The 20,633-nt window shown below is 33.8% G+C and overlaps 3 protein-coding genes across 3 annotated transcripts; all 3 read right to left on the bottom strand.

Annotated features, from left to right (window-relative positions):
* Positions 1 to 35: 35 nt before the first annotated feature.
* Positions 36 to 7,439, bottom strand: LOC115440161. The gene is made up of 5 exons (XM_030164353.2): positions 7,299 to 7,439; positions 5,446 to 5,608; positions 3,504 to 3,709; positions 1,490 to 1,741; positions 36 to 1,194 (listed from the first exon to the last, which is right to left on the bottom strand). The coding sequence occupies exons 1-5, from the start codon at positions 7,339 to 7,341 to the stop codon at positions 1,019 to 1,021; spliced, it is 840 nt and encodes a 279-aa protein (XP_030020213.2). The 5' UTR covers positions 7,342 to 7,439; the 3' UTR covers positions 36 to 1,018.
* A 2,389-nt stretch (positions 7,440 to 9,828) lies between these two features.
* Positions 9,829 to 15,187, bottom strand: LOC115440169 (natterin-3). Its single transcript, XM_030164363.2, has 5 exons — positions 15,050 to 15,187; positions 12,332 to 12,574; positions 11,082 to 11,287; positions 10,578 to 10,721; positions 9,829 to 10,172 (listed from the first exon to the last, which is right to left on the bottom strand). The coding sequence occupies exons 1-5, from the start codon at positions 15,054 to 15,056 to the stop codon at positions 10,086 to 10,088; spliced, it is 687 nt and encodes a 228-aa protein (XP_030020223.1). The 5' UTR covers positions 15,057 to 15,187; the 3' UTR covers positions 9,829 to 10,085.
* A 1,385-nt stretch (positions 15,188 to 16,572) lies between these two features.
* On the bottom strand, positions 16,573 to 20,633 carry LOC115440136. The gene is made up of 7 exons (XM_030164320.2): positions 20,374 to 20,633; positions 20,060 to 20,066; positions 19,130 to 19,981; positions 18,437 to 19,039; positions 17,811 to 18,359; positions 17,613 to 17,722; positions 16,573 to 16,771 (listed from the first exon to the last, which is right to left on the bottom strand). Exons 1-7 carry the CDS (start codon positions 20,470 to 20,472, stop codon positions 16,574 to 16,576), a joined length of 2,418 nt encoding a protein of 805 aa, XP_030020180.2. The 5' UTR covers positions 20,473 to 20,633; the 3' UTR covers position 16,573.

Raw genomic sequence — 20,633 nt, 5'->3', positions numbered from 1 at the left:
ACCATTAGAGAATATGATTATAAGACTTGCCAATATGCATTTATACTCATTTATTATAAGTTTACATTTATAAACATAATATCACTTACATTAAGTACTTACATATCTTTAGACTTAGTTTATTTCTTATTGCTAAATTGCCAAAGACCACCCTGTATTCTTGCGGGGTGCGAAAAGAGGGGTAAACAGACATTGTCTCCTTTCCCATGCCTTTCTTAGGCCGAATTATACTTAATTTTATGTGTTCCAAAGCATTAAATCGCTTAAAGTATATGATAAGTTAGCTTTAAAATCGTCATAACATATCTATAAGTTTTACAAAGGTCCTCTTTATAAGGCTGTGTACCGTGTACATAATGTGAATAATTCCTTATTTATATATAAACGTTACTTAATATTAAGATATATTAATACTTATAAATAAATAGATTATAATAAATACTTGCATTATTTATGCCATGTATTTCGTCATCACTGGCAACCATGGACGGATTGTTTACCTAAATAAGCTCTTATAATAATGCTATTGTAATCTACTAAATTAGTGAAAGCACTCCATGTAGTAAATTCCCTTGATTATAAATTTTACTTGATTATAATTTTAATTTTGACCTCGATTTCAAACGGTATTATTTATTTGATTTTAATTATTGATTTGCGTGGTAGCCCTAACTGTTGAAGAAAATAATTATAATTGTTACTATATTATGAAGATTAAAATGTAGCCACAATGAATCTTGGTATAAAATTCCTTATTGATTAATAAATCTTAAGGGATAAGCCTCGGAAACGATAAAGATACTCTTCGTGTTCCAAAAAGAGCCTGAGAGCTTTAGAGCCTCTAGAGACGTATTTAAACCAGCTGACGATATTTTAAACGCTAGGAAGACGTGAATGGAGTATTTACACGCCAGTACTGAAAATGCGAAGAAACTGCGCGTATTAACAAGTTGTTAAAAACGCTTCAGCGGTTTAAAATACGCTTTGTGCATAGGCTATCTGACATCATAGGACTAGGTTAGCAGCTGTTCTGGGTGACGCAGGTGACGAATGGCGGCACGTTGCAGGAACACTTCATGCATTTCTCGTCGACGGTGATCTCGTCCCCAACAGTCATTCTTAGGTTACCGAAGACGCACTCCGCGGTGCTGCTGCGAAGATTCAAACCCCTGATGACTTTCGACGTGGTGGAGGCTGAAAAGAGAGTTTTTTGTAATGCCCATTGTAAGGAACATTTATGTAGCAGATCTAGTAAATAAATTTAATAAACTAGTGATGAACAAACGTAAACAAACTTCAGTAGGCTTTAAACCTCTAGTCATTTCTAAAATAAGATCTAGACTTCATCGAGAGGTCCAGAAAAAATCATGTACAGGCAAATTAAAATGGCGTCTGTGCCTGTAGATTAGAAAAGTTTACACTCGTTAGTGTAGGACAAATTTAGAAACAAAGTAAACATCATGAAAATAGAGAATTAGTAAAAACTTACGGCATTGGAAACCAATCGGACAATCTCGCACTTTCCCGGAGAAGATAGGAGCGCAGTTGTCCAGAATCTTGTTCTGGTAGTGGATCTCGAGGCCACAGTTGATGTCCCTGCAGTAAGCATTGTCCACGGTTCCGTTCCAGTCTCCAGTACAGATGCACATCTTCCGCGTGTTCAGGGGTTCGAATATCTGTCCTTCTTTGTACGTTTTACCGTCGACGTCACAAGTTTTGAGCTTGGCGATGGCGTCTGTGCCTGTAGATGAGATGATTTTTTAGAAATGGACAATGGAATTATGAAAATATTTAATTTGCTAAAAGATTACCTATACCTACTTAAATAATCTTTCCTATTTATTAATCTGGTTCCTCGTCGATTGGACGTGGAAGCAATAATGAATAAATAAATAAACTGCTGGTCTGTTGGTTTAAATTTTAGTTGAATAAAAGTTGTTAATATAGACTGGATTCGATGTAACTTTCTGTACAAATGATAAAAAGTCACCAGTGGCTAACTCCGTAGCGCCTTTTGTGTAGATTTGGGATGTTTGACATTAAAGTGCAATATACTGCTTATTGTCAGCTGTGGTATAGTTTCTGGTGGCGGTAAAAATAATAAAATTTTAATTTCCTTACATATATTTAAAACGACCTCATAATTCTGAAATACCTAATGTAGCGAAGGTACCTAACGTTTAAAAAGGAAAGTAAATAATTGCGACTCCACCGACCCATTATAGCTTTATAAGAATATTTATAGCATTTTAACATCCTCAATAAAGTATTTTAATAGTTTTTAATTAGATACATTGGACATTCAAGGAAGTGTGGTACGTGCGAGGAAACAATGGGTAATGCCACGACGTCCCGATCCTTTATGAGGAAACGTACTATTGACTGCATAGCATGATGATATTATCATTGTGTAATAGAAGGACTAACATAGAGTGCAGTTATACTTGGAAGATTTATTTACTCTTATAGATGAGTGTGTTAGGAGCGGATGAAATTTACATAAAAACGAAGTCGACATTTGTATTTGATTTCATAGTTTTATGTAAACTAATCATCCAGTGGTCGAAATTCAATCGTTGAATTATTTTTGTAATACATATTATAAAAAATCTACCCTCGTATATATATTACGTTCTTTAATTATGCCAAGTCTCAAATTCATCCGAGTGCGCAATGTGCTTAGAACGGGTACAAAGTTTTCTCCACGTATTAATTTATAGATTAGCGATAAAATTTAACTAAAATTATATTAATTTTACTGAAGTTTTGCTCGGTAAACTTAACTAAGCAGCATCAATAACCGCCTTGCTGTTTTATATGTTAATTAATATGTTAACAGTTTATTATATTTATTTTATACAATCAGTACTGAGGATAATTCACAAATACACTTCACAATTCACAAAAAATTGTTGCATCATTTGTTTGACAAAAGCCTTCAGTAAACACACCTGACCTTAACATTAATATTGGGTTTATACTTTTCTCAGAACATAACCTCGGAAAAACATATTAAACAATTTATATTTACAAAAAAAAAATACAAGTGCCAGTTACTATAGTCTTTTAATAATTTATAAATATACGTAATGGAGGTATATAAATATACATACGGAATATATATCTCAAACTTAAAATATAAAAAAAAAAATCTTGATTATTTACTAATTTGAATATGTACTTAGATTATAGTAAACCTTAAAACCCAAATCCTGAAAGCTAACGTTTACTTTAGCTCACTGTTTACTTTTCTTAAGTTTTTAAGACCCTTTACTTGGTCAATTGTAAATGGTGATCACTCGACATTCACCAATCATCATCAAATGATGAATTTGCCTGATTATCCAAGAATTGATGAAAATAATATCAAATTAAATGATGTACCAATTTTACTGATAAACCGCGTAACCATTTGTTCGAGCACTCATCCGAGAATGAATGAAATTAAATGATGGATTTTTCAAATTTTAGTAATAAATTCCAAAGGTTTGTGTAATTCTTACCACACACAGTTCCTGTACTGCAGCAAGAGTCCAGCTCGAAGGTGTTGACACACTGCTGGAGGTCTGAATTGAAGGTCTCCACGCAGTCGACAGCGGCGCAGTCGAACTGCGGTTCCCCGTTCGATATCCGGCAGCGGCATGCCAACGAGCAAGGGTTCTTTATCAGGTTCTGGGGTATTGTGGACCGATCGCTGTAGGGGGCGCCTCTGAAGATAAAAATAGTGTTGGATTAAATTTGATTTGTCAGTGTCGGTGCGAATTAAATTGCTTAATGATGACATTCAATTCAAAGAGGTGGAAATGTAAAGTTGAGACGACGATATTTGCATTATTTTATTAAAGATTTTTTGTTTTTATCTAGCTAACATTTAATGTTGTTTCCAACTTTCATTAATTTACATTTAAGTTTGATATTCCATGAATATATTATTTATTTGACTTTAACATGAAGCAAAACTGTTGCAATATTTACTTACAAGTCGTAAGTGTGAGTTGTAATGTTTGCAGTTTCTCTACTAAGGAAAATAAACTTCACGAGGTCAGTTGAACATGCTATTGTGTGCGGTACCTCACATAAAAGCCATATCCCAGTTCACCGTCTAAGTATTTGTTAAATACTCTGAATTTATTTAACCGGTGGTAGGTCTAACATATGAGAGAGTCCGCCTGGGTAGGTACCACCGAAATGTCTATTTCTGCCACCAAGCAGCAGTGTGTAGTCTCTGTTGTATTTCGGTTTGAAGGTCATTGTAGCCAGTGTAACGACTGGACATAATAAGACTTAACACCTAATGTCTCAGGATGGCGAGCGCAGTGGAATACCAAACCATACTTTGGATTCAAGGTGTTGGATGGTGTTTCTACTGTTTGGGGGGGGGTCGTACTGCTTACTATCAGGCGAACAGCATGCTCGTCTCGTCCTTCAAGGAAATAAAAAAAAAACTCCGCTAACATTCACAAATACAATCTCGCCGCTCAGTACTCTACATATTTATTCACAATAGAGCAACAAGTGCGTAGAGTTACAACCGTGAACCGAGCAAAATATAGCAATGTGAATGTTTAAAGCGTAAACATCACGATCTTCTTAATACTGATTAGATCTCTCACATTATACCTACAATTGGATATACGCATAGCATGCGAGTTCTTTAGATATCTCGCTGTATAGTACTATAATTAAATGCGTAGAGTTACAACTGTAAGCCGAGTAAAATACAGCCAAGTGTATAAAGCGAAAAAGATTACAACTTCTCATACTACTAGTTATATCTATACACTACACATATAAAATCTGAATACGGGTAGCATGCGAATTATATAGTCTTTAAAGTGCTATAAATAGACGTAAAGCCGCTTGCATTATCTGGTTGGCCTAGTTAAAACCCAAAAAGGAAAGCTGTTCCCAAATAAGTAATCATTTCACGCAGACATTGACCTATTAATTATTTCCTATTTGGTATTGAATTAATGAATTTATAAAATGTTTTGCGTGGGTCTGGTAGATTCCCCAGGGCTAAGGTCGTGTTTTTGTGTGCAAAAAGTTCTGAGTTGCGAGGTCGGCATGTGACTCAGCTCAAGACCATCTTTTATTAACAAGTAACTGTTCACGTTACGGTGACTTCGTTGATTATGTACATCGACATTACGTTGGATTGCGCATGTCTCAGATTTATCTGATAAAGTGACTGGGATTTTCTTTTATTTCCTGAGATCACTTTGGCCAAAATCACCTCGTCTAAATGAATTAATTTTTATAATTATTCATTGTTATATAAGTTTTTTGTTAACAATGATTACTCATATTACGAAGATAACTTAATTATTAATTAATATTTTGACAAAACGCTCCCATTTAAGCATCATTTTCACACGTGCACTCAATACCTAGTGATTAACTGGGCTTACTTCCATGAGTATACTAAGTTATACTCCAACTTACCTATAGTAGCACATGGTGGAGTTAGGATGCAGGTCAGGGCAGGTGAAGGCATCAGGGCATATGCTGGAGTTGTCCGCCTTGGGCACAGGAGTGCAGCCCAGCTCCAAGTAGAAGCCGGCCATGTCGCACTCCCCGGCCATGTCCGTCACCGCACTGCCCAGCACTGGGGTAAAAATATTTTGAACGTCAATATATTGGTATTTCGCAGACAAAAAGTAAACCACTATACTTTTTATAAAACAAATATAAATATGTAGAACAACATACTCTCATTCATTGACAGATAAAAAGCAGCTAAGAATAGATAAATCTTAATTTGGACTATAAAATAAAACACGTTTAACTAGAATTTAAATAAATATACAAGTAGACTCTAGCATTATATATTCTTTGAACATGTTTTAGGGTGCAACGTGTTAAATCGTGAACCTAAATAATTTTAACGTTACTAGAGAATGTTTAGAAAATACCATAAAACCTATCCACCCATTAAAATGTAATAAAGGGTCAGAGAGGAGATGCACATTTCGCTAACCCTCTAAACGCTACGAATGGTCGTAAACATCATAACTATAAAATTAAAATTATAAAGTTTTGCATGATAATAACCGCCTTCGTAATCTTTAGATTTTTTATTCCCTTAATCGCCAGTAATTGGCTGCAACACCCTTCAAACGAGAACAGGCTAGCGTCTAAAGTTTTTTAGAAGATTCCTTAATCAAAACGATATGTATATTGTATAATCAAGTTATTAATAATTGCATAACCTCAAAATAAATAGTCCATTGCTCTCATATTTCATAACCGCAGTAATCAATACATTATACCTCGCGGCGCATTTTGAAGATCAGATAAACCAGATAACCCTATTGGAACAAGAACTAATGATATAATAAAATGTATGAGAGCTAGTTAAAACAGAGGTTATTGTCTCTTTAGTTTTGAGCGAAGTGTTCAACGAAGAGTCCTAGATTTGGTTTTGCAAAATTTTTTCGCGTACAGTTTTGGGTATTGGATCAGAAGATCCTTGATATTCCTGGTAAATATAACACAATACTTGTATATTATTGTCAAGACTGGACTTTGTGTGATATTGTTGAGGCCACTTAAGATGATTAAATAAGATAGGCGATTGGGAAAATCAAGTGAGATTCCGAGTAAACACATGTCTGTTTATTTAGTTAGGTTTACAAGGTTCGTGGTATATACAAGCATGTCTTATGATTTCTGATTCCCGCGATAATATAGCAAATTTAGTATCTCAATTATATTTTTTATTATGTTGACATTCAAATAATTTTATGACCCCAGTTTTTTTTCTCCGCAAAACTTTTATTTGAAAATATTAACAAATATTTTGGTTTACAACATTTTATCACTGTCTTTTAACATTATCTTTGTGTTCTTGACCTTATCCGGGATAATGCATAATATGTGAGATGATTACGTCAATATGAGTGTAGACTTTATAGCGTAAAATATAAATTACATTCATTCCTGTATTACTTGGAAAGATTAATGATTTAGATACTGATAATCATATTAACTTATTATACATGCAAGATCACGAACTATTTATCAATAAACTTAATAATTAGTGGAATTGTAAAGATTTAGAATTAAATAAAAATAATTATGACTGCAACTGTTAAATTAATTCCTAGTGAACAAAACATTCAAAATAAAATAAACTGACTTTAAAACATAGGTTAATATCTTTCTTATACATACAAATCATTTCCTCCACTGGGAACGAAACAAGGCCCTATCATTAAAATTCTATTATTACTATGCATAACTAGACCGCCAATAATAACTAGATAAGTTTTTTGTTTACTTATAAATCCACTTACTGGCCACCACGAAGCAGATCGCAACCTTCATGGTCTGCATCATCACAAAACACTCACAGCACGTCTAAAGCGTCCGGTGGTTACCGGTTGAATAGACAATCGTCGTTCGCCGCGCAATCATATACACGGGAATTTCCTTTACGGAGTTGGAAAATACTGAACTAACCGCTTTGGATCTATATTCGTACATTTTAATTTCCTGGCTATTGTTTGCTTGAATCAAAATTAAGTTCAGTTAAGGCTCATGATTTATAGCGGAAAATTGGTAAGCGAACAAATGGCTTGGTCAATAAATCATGACCAAGTACAAGTGCGCGATACAAGTTCTAAATTAGTGCGCATCCTAACTCTGTTGTATTAAATTAACCGATATTACGTATTTGTGAATAAATAAAAAATATATTAGCAATATTTGAAACATGCGTCTATTGGAGAAAAGAAATGGAGTTCAAGAGAACATGTATAATCTCACATGAATGTTATCTGGTAAAAATTGATTTGGTTTGTCGAAAATATTTCCCAGACAGCTAATCCGGCTAATTCATATAAACAATTAAAAAGCCATCGCGGTCGTACTGTAACATAGTTAAAACAGGTCCTACAAGTAACGATCTCAATCCTTTTTTTGATCTATGGCGCAATTGACCGATTAGAATGAAGTTTTTTAGACATTCTTACAAATAAGTCATTTGATAGGTTTTTACTCTAAAAGGAAATCAAGATTGGCATAATTTATAAATATCGACCGATATCCGAATAATTCAAAGCAGCCTATAAACCATTATCCTATATATTTGTCTTTTAATTGTTTTAGATACAAATTCAAATTATTACAAATCACACTTATATAAAAGTTTAAAATAATACAAAAATAAATAAAATAACAGGAAATTATTATAATTATTGCAATTACCAGGGATTTACCTAATATATTTCTATGATTTATATTTAACTATGTAACTATATGTACGTATATTTAACTTTGTCAATAATTTACAATAATTTAATATTCATTCTTTCGTAAAACTTCTAAATTGGAATATTATTTCGTACAACTCCAATGACATACTAAAAGACATTGATTGCAATGCAAATAACGTTCCTTTTTGAAACTCTCGCTGTTCTTTTATATATACTTATCTTATTACTTACTTAATGTTTGTCTATTGGGACCTCAGATAACCTATAAGTCATAATCTATCAGATTCCAAGATATAATTCATACAAATCTGCACACATCTTAAATATTAGTATAATTAGCATCGATATTTTATTAGTGTTTTTTTTTTTCAAATGATAGTTAAGTCTGCTGTTGGTCTAATATTTCCAATTCGAGCATCATTCCAATTGATGACTACAAAAAAATGTCCGTTGATTGCATTTAAATAATTGGCTCGGCCTTTGTGACGTGACATAGTTAAATGTGTAACCACAGCCTAGCCCAGAGAAGAGAAAAAGATATAATGCTGTGTACTGTATATAGGTGTTAGTGTGTACTTATATTGCGCAACCTTTTTGCGCAAATTTTTTGTAATCTGTGGAAACTGTTGTGGATTATGTATTTTTATTTGTTTCTTTTATCATATAAGTATAATTGTACTCTGTTGGTTCCCAAATAAACTAAAATAAAAAACAATATAATATCTACAAATTATCATTTCTCTACTCCCAATGCCAGTACTGATACCTTCAAAAGATAAGACAGTCACGTGTTTAAGGGCCGGGCATTTGATACCGCGTGAGGTAATCATGACAACCTATTAGATAGCTGGGATTTCTTAACGATACTGATAAAATCTTAACGAAGTTGGCTTATGTAATCGCAAATATTTTTTGACTGCACTCTTATAATTTTTTATTCATGTTTGTTTATTTATTTATGGTTCTAATGGATCATTCTAAAATCACGTGAGTTAAACTCACGAACCATATAAGAGTTATGACTCTTATAAGGTGATATATAGATGCTGCCGACTTATTGCAGTCAGTTTTATTATTTTATTTTGCTACGCATTTCCACACTTCAATTAAAAGTTAAAAGCAAATGTTTCCTTAAGTATGAAGTGTGGTCTTGGTAGGTAAAATCTCGTCCGTCTGTCTATTTTAGCTTGTCAGTTACAAAGGCTATACAATTCTTCCAAGTGAGTGATATAAGAAATATTAATTTACTGAAGCAGACAGTTACTGAAGCAACTTTGGTATTTCTTAATAACAAATTGTCAGTGTAAACAGGCAATTTTTTCGAGAGTAAACATTGAAATAAGAAGTATGAATCGAATATGTAGCTAGGGATTATTATAATTGCATCTCAACCTTTAATATTTTTAATATTAAGTACAGTATTGTTTGATGTAAAATAAAGCACTAAATGTATAAATCAAGGACTATGGAGTTTTTCTTCGTAGTTCATAGGGCTGATGCCCGGAGGCCGTTTGTGCCCGATATGGCGAAAGGGCTCACCCCTGCGCCTTTGCCTACCCATTAGGGGATAAAGACGTCATTGTGTGTATTGTTTAAATTAATACAATAATTTTATTTCAATATAAAACTATATTTAATTAATAACATTAGATTACAGCCTGCAGTACATCTCAAAAATTCAACTTAACTACGAATAAATTCACACATTCTTGCATTTAACAACTATAAGCTCCTGTGTATTAAAATTCTGTCCTTAAAATAATGTCTTCAAAATATAATTTAATATGTCAATATATAGAAAATAATGTATAAGAGCTACAGTAAAGATGTGGTTTTGAAAACCGACGAGTAGCGACGCATAGTTAATTACATGAGGACGAGGCACTCGTATTCTGTGGAGTTTTTCTCTTCGCCGTCGAAGGGGTAGTAGATGCAGCCGTGGCTTGGATGAATCTGGAAAACATAATTAAATTTAATTAATGTATTGTAATTGTAATTAATAAACGGATAAGTTTAAATATAGAACATCAGTTATTGGACTGAACTTTATTCTAACATAAATTGCAGTTCAGTCGACAGTAACGTCTTTGTTCTAAAATTACACCGCTAATGGATACCTAATTGTACAAAATCAACTAAAAGTAATTCCATTGATAGTCAGAATGTTACTTTGTGGGTGGGTTTCTCTCTCTAACAGCTGGGTCTCTGCAGACTGCAGTCTAAATACATCATTCATATAGTTTATACAAATGTGTAGTAACGAGAAAACTTCGTTCTAGATACTTAATTAAGCTTGGATCCACTAGACATATATTATCTGATACCAGAATATAATCTAGAGTGCAGCTAGTCTCTTACCTTGCCAGGTGTGATACACCCGTCGTGCGTGTATCTGCCGAAGTACAGCTTCTCGCCGTCGGCCGTGACGCCAGCCTCCACAGCGCCAGGGGGCACTGCGCCGTTCGTAGAGAACTGCCACGAGAACATGGCGGGAACTAGCACCTGGAATTGACATTAAATATTTAATATATTTGAAGTGTTATAGTAATATCTTCTCTGCGCGTCATTAACACGTAAATTCGTATGTAATCACACAATGCTACATCGTGCGTCATGCCCCTTGCATTTGAAGCTTGTCGCCAATTCATCTAAAAACGCAGTTTGTATAAGTTTTTGCGTTCAGGTATGCAGTTTCTTTTGATCATTAAAAAGTATTTAGGGAACTGCTGATATAGACATCGAATCTTGTAGCGTAATTACCAAAATCTCCCTACAGTGACCTAAATTAAATTAAATCAGCATAATTATTTCACCATCGAACTCATTATTGAAAGCCGTAATTTGTTACAATTCAGTGCAAACCTCAAACTGGTCCTTTAAGATTTCTTCTCCACCATACGCGATGTAGCAGGCGTTCTTCGAAGGGATCACCTTGGCGGGGAGGATGTCTCCCTCGTGGTGGCATCTGCCAGCGTAGATCTCGTCCCCATCAGCGTCTGTGCCTACTCTCAACGCGCCAGGAGGAATGCTGCGCTGGCTTAAACAAGCGGGAACCCAACGGTATGTGCCTAAAAATTGTAAGATTGATAAATACATACGTCGAAGTTAAATAAGAATCATGACTCATGGTACAATCAAATGTCCTAAATTCTAGGTGATAGCGACTGATAAAACAAATCCTATGGAAGTGGATGAAAAGCATTATAAACAAGCTGTTAAATATGAGTCATTGGTATCAAGGTGAGTTTTTTACGTTCGCAAGAAAGTATAAGTTTAGACAGCTCTTGAATTCATCGTGGAAAAAAAAATGCGTACATTTGTTAAAAACAGGCTTGTAATATGATTTTAAAAAGCTAAGCAGCTGCTATTAGAATAAAAGGATATGCTTTCGAATATAATACGGAAATTGTACGATATTGGGAAATATTATCAACAACACAAAAGCTACGGCCAAAACTCTGTATGGTATAAACTAACTTAAATAATTAATTTTATTTAACGCTTAGAACGTCCAGGAGGGAAGGAAGGTTGACGGTGAAGGGAAAGGAAAAGGACCCATAGAGAGGATTGGCCCAACATCGCCGAACATGACACAAAGCAAGCAAGAGATAACACCTTTTAATGAACTGACTAAACCTAAGCCTGATGATCTAAAATTTCTAACAGTCAAACAACTACCAATAGAATAAAGAGACAGAAAAATCCATAACGCTACGAACAATACTCGGAATTGTTTATCATATGATAAACAGTATCAGAATCATATGAGTGTGAAAATATTTCGAAATTCTTTATCAGTATCCATAACGCGGATATGTCGAGGTTAGATTAATATTGCCTTATTGATTAGCCGGCGCTAAAAGCTAATGCAATTTGTAGTTGGTATGTTAGTTAATAGATCAACTACAACAGATTCTTTAGAAATATCTTTACGGAACATTTGAGTTTTTAAAATATAATTCCTATCATCTCACATTACATTAAGATATTTAACAAAAAATGATGATGTTATAAATATTTTTTTCGAAAAAGCAATGACTTTCTACTAAAGTTAGTAAGTATTTAGCTAATGAGAAGGTGTCATCTCTGAATCCCGTATAATCTCGACTTACTCCACGGCAACTCGACTGTCTCGCCCGGTAACTCTGGGACGATTTCTTGCGGCGCTGCTTCGTCGACGATTTGGACCGGATGTGTGCCATCGGGACGCGGGTAGGGGTAGAAGTACGCGGGGTGAACAGGATAGAATACGACCCCCGGACCGGTGGGGTACATGTGGTGGCCGTGCGGAGGGGGATGGGAGCCGGGCGGATATCCGTGTGGTGGCGGTCCACCAAACCCGTAATATGGACGTCCTGGATAATGGAGTTCGTTATTATTTCATTTCAAATGCTATTTATCCCTAATACTATGTTATTAAAACGAAAGTAAAACACAAATATTGCTTTGATAAACGTAATCTTTTAAACTTAATTTTGAATCAGATATCTGCATTCGGTTTAAGCTACTTATTTGTGGAAGAAATACCCTCGATAACTGTAATCATTAATCGATTAGTAACTAAACCATGGTTGACTCGATAAGGCTTGTATCGTGCCTTACTTTAAGTGGATGGATCTGTACACATAAGGAATCTTATCGATGGGCTGATAATTAGTTTTATTTCTCAGTATAGACAAGAAGATAAGATATATGATGCGCAATAGGGCTGCACGTATAATATCTCTTTGATATTATCTGATAGAAGGGCTTGTACTTTAGTTACATATTAATATGAGTTAATAGTGCTATAATTAGACTTTGACAGTCCTTTCATCAACATCATCATTATCATCCGCTAAACAAAGACCCTTAATAAAGATTTACAAACGTTTTTGCGTCACCAGATATATTTTTTTTATAGACAAATGGTATCTTAACCAGATTATGATGTTAATGATCTGTCGCTGTGACATCATCATAATAATCATAAAAAACACAATAAGGGATTTACAAGCCTAAAGGTCTTGGCTTGAAACTTGGATATTTTTAAACATTGCATATTTGAGAAGTTAACGCAAAGTATAATATCATTCAGCCTAATTACGTAAAATTACTAGAAGAAGTGTATATTCGGTTCCAATCGGCCGGTATAATTGTGTCGACTACTAAGGGATAATCATCTCTCGTCAGTTGATATTCTATAGCACCCCACTCCACTTAACATCAGGTGTAGTGGCTTCACTATACTAGGCCCGTATAAAGAACAATTATTTTACTGATTACGAAATATTGCACTAAATGTGAGAATGCTTTTAATACTTTTTTCTTCTTATTGTATGAACATTCCTTTACTTTTATTGTTTAATGAACTTAGCAATATAGAATACGTGACTATGTTTACTTCGCTCGAGTGTTTTACACTTCAGTATGTAATCTATTCTTATCTAATAATCTCGAGACGAAATAATTGTTTATTAATTAATAGTCCTTGGAAATTTATATTGAAGATATCTTGAACATGTAGTAAATGTAATAAACAATCCTATATCGAGTTAGTCTGAACATTTTCGAATGTTCTAGCGCGTCAGATTACTTTCAAATTTCTTTGCTTTTAAAAATATTTATTATAAAGATGCTATTCTTTTTCACTGCCTCGGTGGCGTAGTTGTATTGCACGTCCGGTACTATAGCGCTCTTAGGTCCTAGGTTCGAATCCCGGGTCGGGCAAATTGATATTTGGGTTTTTCTGCTCAGTATCAGCCCGGAGTCTGGAATTTGTGCCCGATATGGCGATAGGCTCGCCCCCTATCACATCATGAGACGGAACATACTTGGCGAAAAGTGGGTGCCCTAGTTGCGCCTCTGCATACCCCTTCGGGGATAAAATGCGTGATGTTATGTTATGTTATGTTATGTTATTCTTTTTCAGAAATATATTTTGGACTACGTCATATTCAGTCTATATTCTCAATGACATCTGTAAAGTCGACGAGTGTTCACAATTTACATTACAATACGTAGTTATGTACATACGTAAAGTATTTGCACATGCAATGGTTAGGCTTCTTTACAAGATAATCTTTCTAAGATCTAGACTATTCTAACAAACCATAGTATTTTCTAGAAATGGTTGAGTTGCAAACTACTGTGGAAGTCTTAAAAAGCATGGGTATAAGATCAGCTCTGTACGCCTTGTGTTCGATATTTTTTATTTGCAGTTAGTTGACTCTTAAACCACGTCACCCAAATTGGCCACGTAAACAAAAGGCATTACATATTTCACCGAAAAATATTAACATTACTGTTATCGATTCAGATATAGCTTATCTGATATACGTGTGGGAGAGATTATTAATTGCGGTTTTTTTAGTTTAGAAATCTTTTCTTTGCATAGAAATTTCTCGAAACCTTAAAAAGAACGGCTTCAAAACAATCTTTACTCAGGTGACCACGTTATCTTATTAAATTTCTTATTAAACAATTGCTAAAAATGTATTATAAGGAATTCTATTTCTAAACATATATTTATTCACTAATTCAAATGTTAAATGTATTTAGTAAATCCACAGAAAGAAATGTTGATATCAAAATAAAAATCGAAACACGTAGATAATTAATTATTATCACAAAGGCGCTGCCAACACACAAGACACTTAAAATTGTGTTAGAAATCTCTTGAAAAAAGCAGTGCATGTTTTCTGTATAAATAGATAAATAATTCTTCTACAAATATATTTGAAGGACGTAAACTCGTGCATATTTCAAAATACAGTACTAATATAAAAAAAAGTTGCTCCAAATTCAAATTAATTTTGGTAAAGTATGCTGTTATCATTGTTATCACTCACCTGCCATGGTATCTGTTCACTCGCTCACAATCAACTAATGTGAAACCAGCCAACACATATATATATATCAAGATATTACTCATGTTGATAACAACGTATTGTTTCGTCCATTGAGGTGATAGCGCTGTTCGGACTGTCTAACAAATTAACGGGGAGATTAGTTTTTCATTTGTAATATAAAATTTAAATGACATACTTCTAATTTGTTTTACCGGTTTAATTGTTAATTAATTAGGCGATGCGGTTTGAAGTTGAAGCATTCTGAATTGATTGGTGTCTACTCTCTACCCCAATAATGCTCTGGTTTACACTCTAGTGTCATTAAGCGAATTAATTATGTCGCCAAAAACATTACAGCAGACATAGAACGTCTGCCGCTTATAAAATGAAGAGATATAAGAAAGGAGCATTTATAAATTAAATATAATTAAAGAAATAAGTTAAAAAGCTGCACTCTACATTTACATTGAAGATCACCTAAATAGCATGAGTAATCAAACCTATGACGTGGTTACAAAGTATTGGCTTTTATTCTATTTCATTCCGTCATTCAGAAAAAATATATTTTTACTGACATCTAAATGCTTTAATATATACGTTTAATATGTAACAAAATGTAATAATATTCTTCCCACTCTCAATACGAATAAGACAAAATATATGTGTTTCCACAAAACAGCCAGAACACAGCACACACTTTTATCATATTGCAAAATTCATACGTACATGCGACTATTCCAACCCAATTTGTGGCTCTATTTCAATGGAGCGGACCTTAAAACACTTGGGTCTGATCTTAGATGAACATTTGAACTTTGAGAATCATATTACGACTTTATCGAAAAGTTCGCAAGATTATTGGAATTATAAAGCTGTTACTAAGATCAGCCAGAGTAGAAACGTTTAAACTTATTTATTACACTCTTTGTCAGTCCTTAATCGGATATTGCGTTGGTGTATGGGTGTATGGGGTGCTGTAGCCAACCACATGCTAATTATTAAAAGAGTGCAACGTGCCGTTCTGAAAGTTAGTCTTTTTAAACCTTATAGGTTCCCCACTGATGCTTTATACAAAGAATTAAAGCATCTCATAGTTCGTCAACTATATATTCTCAAAGCGTGTGCCTCTACCTACAAACCTATAGTTAATTCCGATAATTATGATAATTTACTGTCTAGGAGCTAGATCTCCCTAAAACTAATTCCAGTTTCAAAACATTTCGTTAAAATTTAGATTTATCCATCTACAGCACCATATCAAAACACTGCAACATTGCCACAACTATCATGGCTTAATTAAATCCTATCGAGATTAGCAAGAAAATTTATCCTATTATAGGATAAACTAGGCTATGATTAGCCCTGGTAAATACTTTATTACTGTTTTTAGAAATATGTTTTGTTACCCCACTGTTTGTAACTGTAAAAAACATTATATAATAAAAACTTATTATTAACATAAAAATGTATCCTATATCTTTTCCAGATCCTTTTGGATCAATAAAGGTTTTAATGAAACAACATTTACTGGCCACACGATTTTATAGATTCGATTACCAATTGTGAGATTTTGACGAACTCCTTTACTGTGTTGTTTCGCCTAGTATACTCCTGAGATGCGTACGACATGACCAAGTCCCGAAGAATGTTGCTGATGATGTCTTTTAGTATAGTCGGTGTCGGTCTGCTCTCCTTCTCCGCTATTTGTATTGTAGACGTTACCTGTTGTAGTTATTTGATAGGAATTTTAGTAGAGAGTAGCAACATTATCAGACAAGTCATTTGTTTGGGTTTTAGACTCTTAGGGAAAGGAATTAGGATTGAAAGCTGTTTTTTTCGGAGTCCTGTAATCTAAACCACATGCTATTACTTCAAGTTTGGTATTTAGAAGACGGCTATGAGTTGATAATGACTCGATCCGGCCTACTCATAATGCAGAGAAAATTGATTAATATCCAAGACATTATTGACATTTCAGGCTACTAAAGAGTGAGTAATTTCACGATTCTTGATTTATCATATTATTTGTTTTAGTATTGACAATATATTAACTTTCTTAAATATACAGAACATCCATAGACTTTTAAGTTTATGTAGTAGGCATAACTATAATTGTATTAATGTATGTTACAGCTGAATATAATTGCTATTTAATGGTATTAGCCATTATAATTAATGATATCATTAGGACCTCAAATATTGAATCTTGTTGAGTCATTATTGTGTTAATCGACTGAATCACTTCAATATTGTCATGCAGTACCTACGAATCGTTGCAGACGTTCGTTTCTTGCGTTATTAGCAAATTTTGACAATTAAATAGCTTTTGGTGTAGAATTAGAATATATGAAAATCGTTTCATTTTAGGGATCTGTAAGAGCACCATTAAACTTAAATAATAAAGACCACTCGCCACCATAGTTCGGTCGTCTTTTGTGCAATTTTAGAGCAAGTGAAATTTAAATCATAGGAAATCTTATACGGTATTGAAATATCGATAGTACTTTGAATTACAATTGTTATTCCTTTCATTTATACTTCTGTTACCTATTGTTTTTGTTACCTTCGTTTTCCAGGCAGTTAATATTTCGCCAAGAGCAGTCCCTTTTTGTTGCAGCCCAATATCTTTTAATTTATGACGTAGTAATACCAGATGATGTGTGCGACAGACTTCTGTGAATATTAAATTATGAATATGAAATACGATCCGCAATAAATTTAATTTTTGGTGCTCCAGAATCACATTAATAATTATAATTACCTTTCGAACAATTTTCTTCATCTACCTCATTATGGCAGTTAGACTTTCCATTACATACAGCATTGATTGGAACAACTTCATTCAGTTTTATATTTCCGCAATGATACCTTGTTAGTTGGGGTTCCACTGAACAGGCTCTAGTACACCTTTTAGAACACCTAATCATAGCGCAACGAGATCCAGTGCATAAGCATCTATCTGATGATATGATCCTGTCGTTACCGGTCCTAGAGCGTTTCATAGCATTAATTAAATTTTCACTTACTGACGATAAAAATTCATAACCATTGTTTAGTTTCTCAACATCGTTCAGATTTAAAAATGCTTCGTATATCAAATTAATTGTCGAAAAACATTTTTCTCTCGCGATTTTGATGTTTATTATTTCAACTTCTCGCTGGACACTGAGCTTTTGAATCAGTTTTACTTCATTATATAAAATTAGGAGATCGGGCAGAACAAAATGATATTCTTGTATTCTTGTCTTTGCCGATATTAGTTTAAGAACATTATTATACATATTGCCAGCTTCGAATTTACTGTAGCTACCTGTTAAATGAATAATTATTAAATCATCTAATTTATTGCATTAAATTATAATTTTCAAGTATAAATGGTTGATTTACCTAATGAACAACCAGTTTCATCGGTTTCATCATAACAGTCTAATTTTCCATCACAAATAGAATCCAAAGATATACTCGGACTATCATCCACTGATCGGCAGGGCCATCGACCCAAACTAAATCTTTGCCAACAAACCTGCTCGCATAAATCAATGCAAGTGTCATTTGCGCAGGCCATACCGTTACAAACACACGACCTCATAGTTCCCGAAACAGATCCTGAGACTTGATCAAAAGCCTCATCGGCGCTGACATCCCCACTGTATTTAAGAGCAGCTTCTTCAATGTTGTCATAGCCAAATCTTCTTGCGCAAAGAGATCCATCTAGGGCATTTGCTAATGAAGTCACCACTAAAGCCACTTCATTCACTGTTTTTTTAATGATATTTTTGTTAAGTTCGTTCCTTCTAGGGTTTATAAGTTCGGCTATCGGTGGATTTGCGTATTTCTCTATGAAGTGAAGTTGGGATTTTAGAACTGTCCGTAAAACTTGATTCTGTTCGGACAAAATCTGTTTATTCAAACTTGGCGATATACATTGTCGTGATATCGCTGCTTCCACTTGGGACATGATGCGACCAGCATTCTGAATCTTGTCTATTGCTACAACAAACATTAAGTAATTAAATTTTACAAAATATTTCTAGATTAGTCCATATTGTGAATACTTCGTAGATGTAGATAGGAAGTTACCTTGCTCAGCGCAGTCTCGTTCGTCAGTTTTATCATAGCAGTCAAATATGCCATTACACAATTTCTCCAAAGGCAAAGTATTACTCTCATAAGGACAGCTAAAGGTTTGTAATAATTTTGTACTCTCACACATTTCGTCCACAAATTCTTCGCAATCAAATTGCGTAGGTTTTTTTAAGATTTGCTGAGGGATTGTAGAACTTAATGGAGCATGCATAATTTTAAGACGGACTCCTTTATTATATTTTTTATCATCGTCCTCGTAGCCGATTCTTCGGGTATTTTTAGCTTCGTTTTTCTTAATCATCAGATCAATACCCTCCGCTATAATATTGCTGTACGATTTTATTTCTTTATGTTTATTGTGAATCATCATATGCCGTTTATTAGCTGCATCCATAACTTTTCTTCTTATTGTATCTACAACTGCTTGCTTTGATTCAGGGGTGTTTGCATCTTTCAAGTATTTTTGAGCTAATTTCTCTATTTTAGCGGCAATATTGTTTATCGCTTGTTTCTTTGCATTTATTTCGTCAATGACAGATTCCGTAGTCCAAGATTCATTAGTTCTTAAATGAGTAATATTATCAGGAGACAATTTTTTAGAATTCATTTGTATAGAAATATTGGAAGCTACTAATTTTATTGCGTGCATAAGAAATTTGACATATTTGCGTCCTTCCGTACCAGCGCCGATAGCCGATTTTTTAAGTTTATCCTCAATGTTAGCCAAAACTAAAGATTGCTCTTCTTGCGTTTTATTTGACAAAGACTTTAACGTAATATTACAAATTTTTTGAACAATGGATTCAATTGTTGCTGATTTTAAATTGTTTTCTGCGTTTGAATTCACTTAAAAGTATAAAATTATTATTAGCAAATATAATCCCATATTATTTCAATTCATTATCTTTGATTTGTTAAACTTACCGTAACTCTGAAATAATATGGAAATTATAAAACAAGCCACATTAATATGAAAATTCATGATGATTTTTACTTCTTTCATAAAATATATACATGCTTAGAGAGGTTTTCTTAAAGCTATAAAAGGATAATTGTTACGCCGCGCTGTATGCATAGCTTCAATAACGACCAATTAAAAAAATAATTAATACTTATCTTGTAATTTGAATTAAGCAGCTGCAGAAAATGTAAGTATTTTGGTTTTTTATAGCGATAAGTAAGTATTTGGTACTTAATCATAGATTATAATGCCTATAAGTAAGTATTTACTTACTTACTTTCCATGGTCCCGTTCGCCAGTGAATTTTCATTTCTTTAAGTAATCTAAATTTTAACACATCGTCGGACGGAATACATACAGCGAAGTGCCCGTGCATTAATTATGTCTTTGCTAACCCGCTGGACATAAAAGGCGAGTATGAGTGTAAATTGTAATACAATGTGGGCTATGCCAATAGGATTAAATTATATGTAGGTAAAACAATAGATAAAGATACGTAGCTTGTCATATGTTGTAGTGGCTACCTACCGTATATCC

Source organism: Manduca sexta, chromosome 21 (assembly GCF_014839805.1).
Source record: "Manduca sexta isolate Smith_Timp_Sample1 chromosome 21, JHU_Msex_v1.0, whole genome shotgun sequence".
Classification (NCBI taxonomy): Eukaryota; Metazoa; Arthropoda; class Insecta; order Lepidoptera; family Sphingidae; genus Manduca; species Manduca sexta.
The sequence above is the reverse complement of the archived record's forward strand: the minus strand, read 5'-3'. Positions and strand labels throughout refer to the sequence as shown.

Coding starts and splice junctions, on each gene's coding strand:
- LOC115440161 (XM_030164353.2), bottom strand. CDS start 7,341: ATGATGCAGACCATGAAGGTTGCGATCTGCTTCGTGGTGGCCA. Junction 3,710..5,445: donor TCCACCATGTGCTACTATAG/GTAAGTTGGAGT, acceptor TTTTATCTTCAG/AGGCGCCCCCTACAGCGATC. Junction 1,195..1,489: donor TCCGATTGGTTTCCAATGCC/GTAAGTTTTTAC, acceptor CTCTCTTTTCAG/CCTCCACCACGTCGAAAGTC.
- LOC115440169 (XM_030164363.2), bottom strand. Junction 11,288..12,331: donor GACAGTCGAGTTGCCGTGGA/GTAAGTCGAGAT, acceptor TACAATTTTTAG/GCACATACCGTTGGGTTCCC. Junction 10,722..11,081: donor TCTTAAAGGACCAGTTTGAG/GTTTGCACTGAA, acceptor TGTCAATTCCAG/GTGCTAGTTCCCGCCATGTT.
- LOC115440136 (XM_030164320.2), bottom strand. CDS start 20,472: ATGCACGGGCACTTCGCTGTATGTATTCCGTCCGACGATGTGTTAAAA. Junction 18,360..18,436: donor TGAAACTGGTTGTTCATTAG/GTAAATCAACCA, acceptor TTCATTTAACAG/GTAGCTACAGTAAATTCGAA. Junction 17,723..17,810: donor TGAAGAAAATTGTTCGAAAG/GTAATTATAATT, acceptor TAATATTCACAG/AAGTCTGTCGCACACATCAT.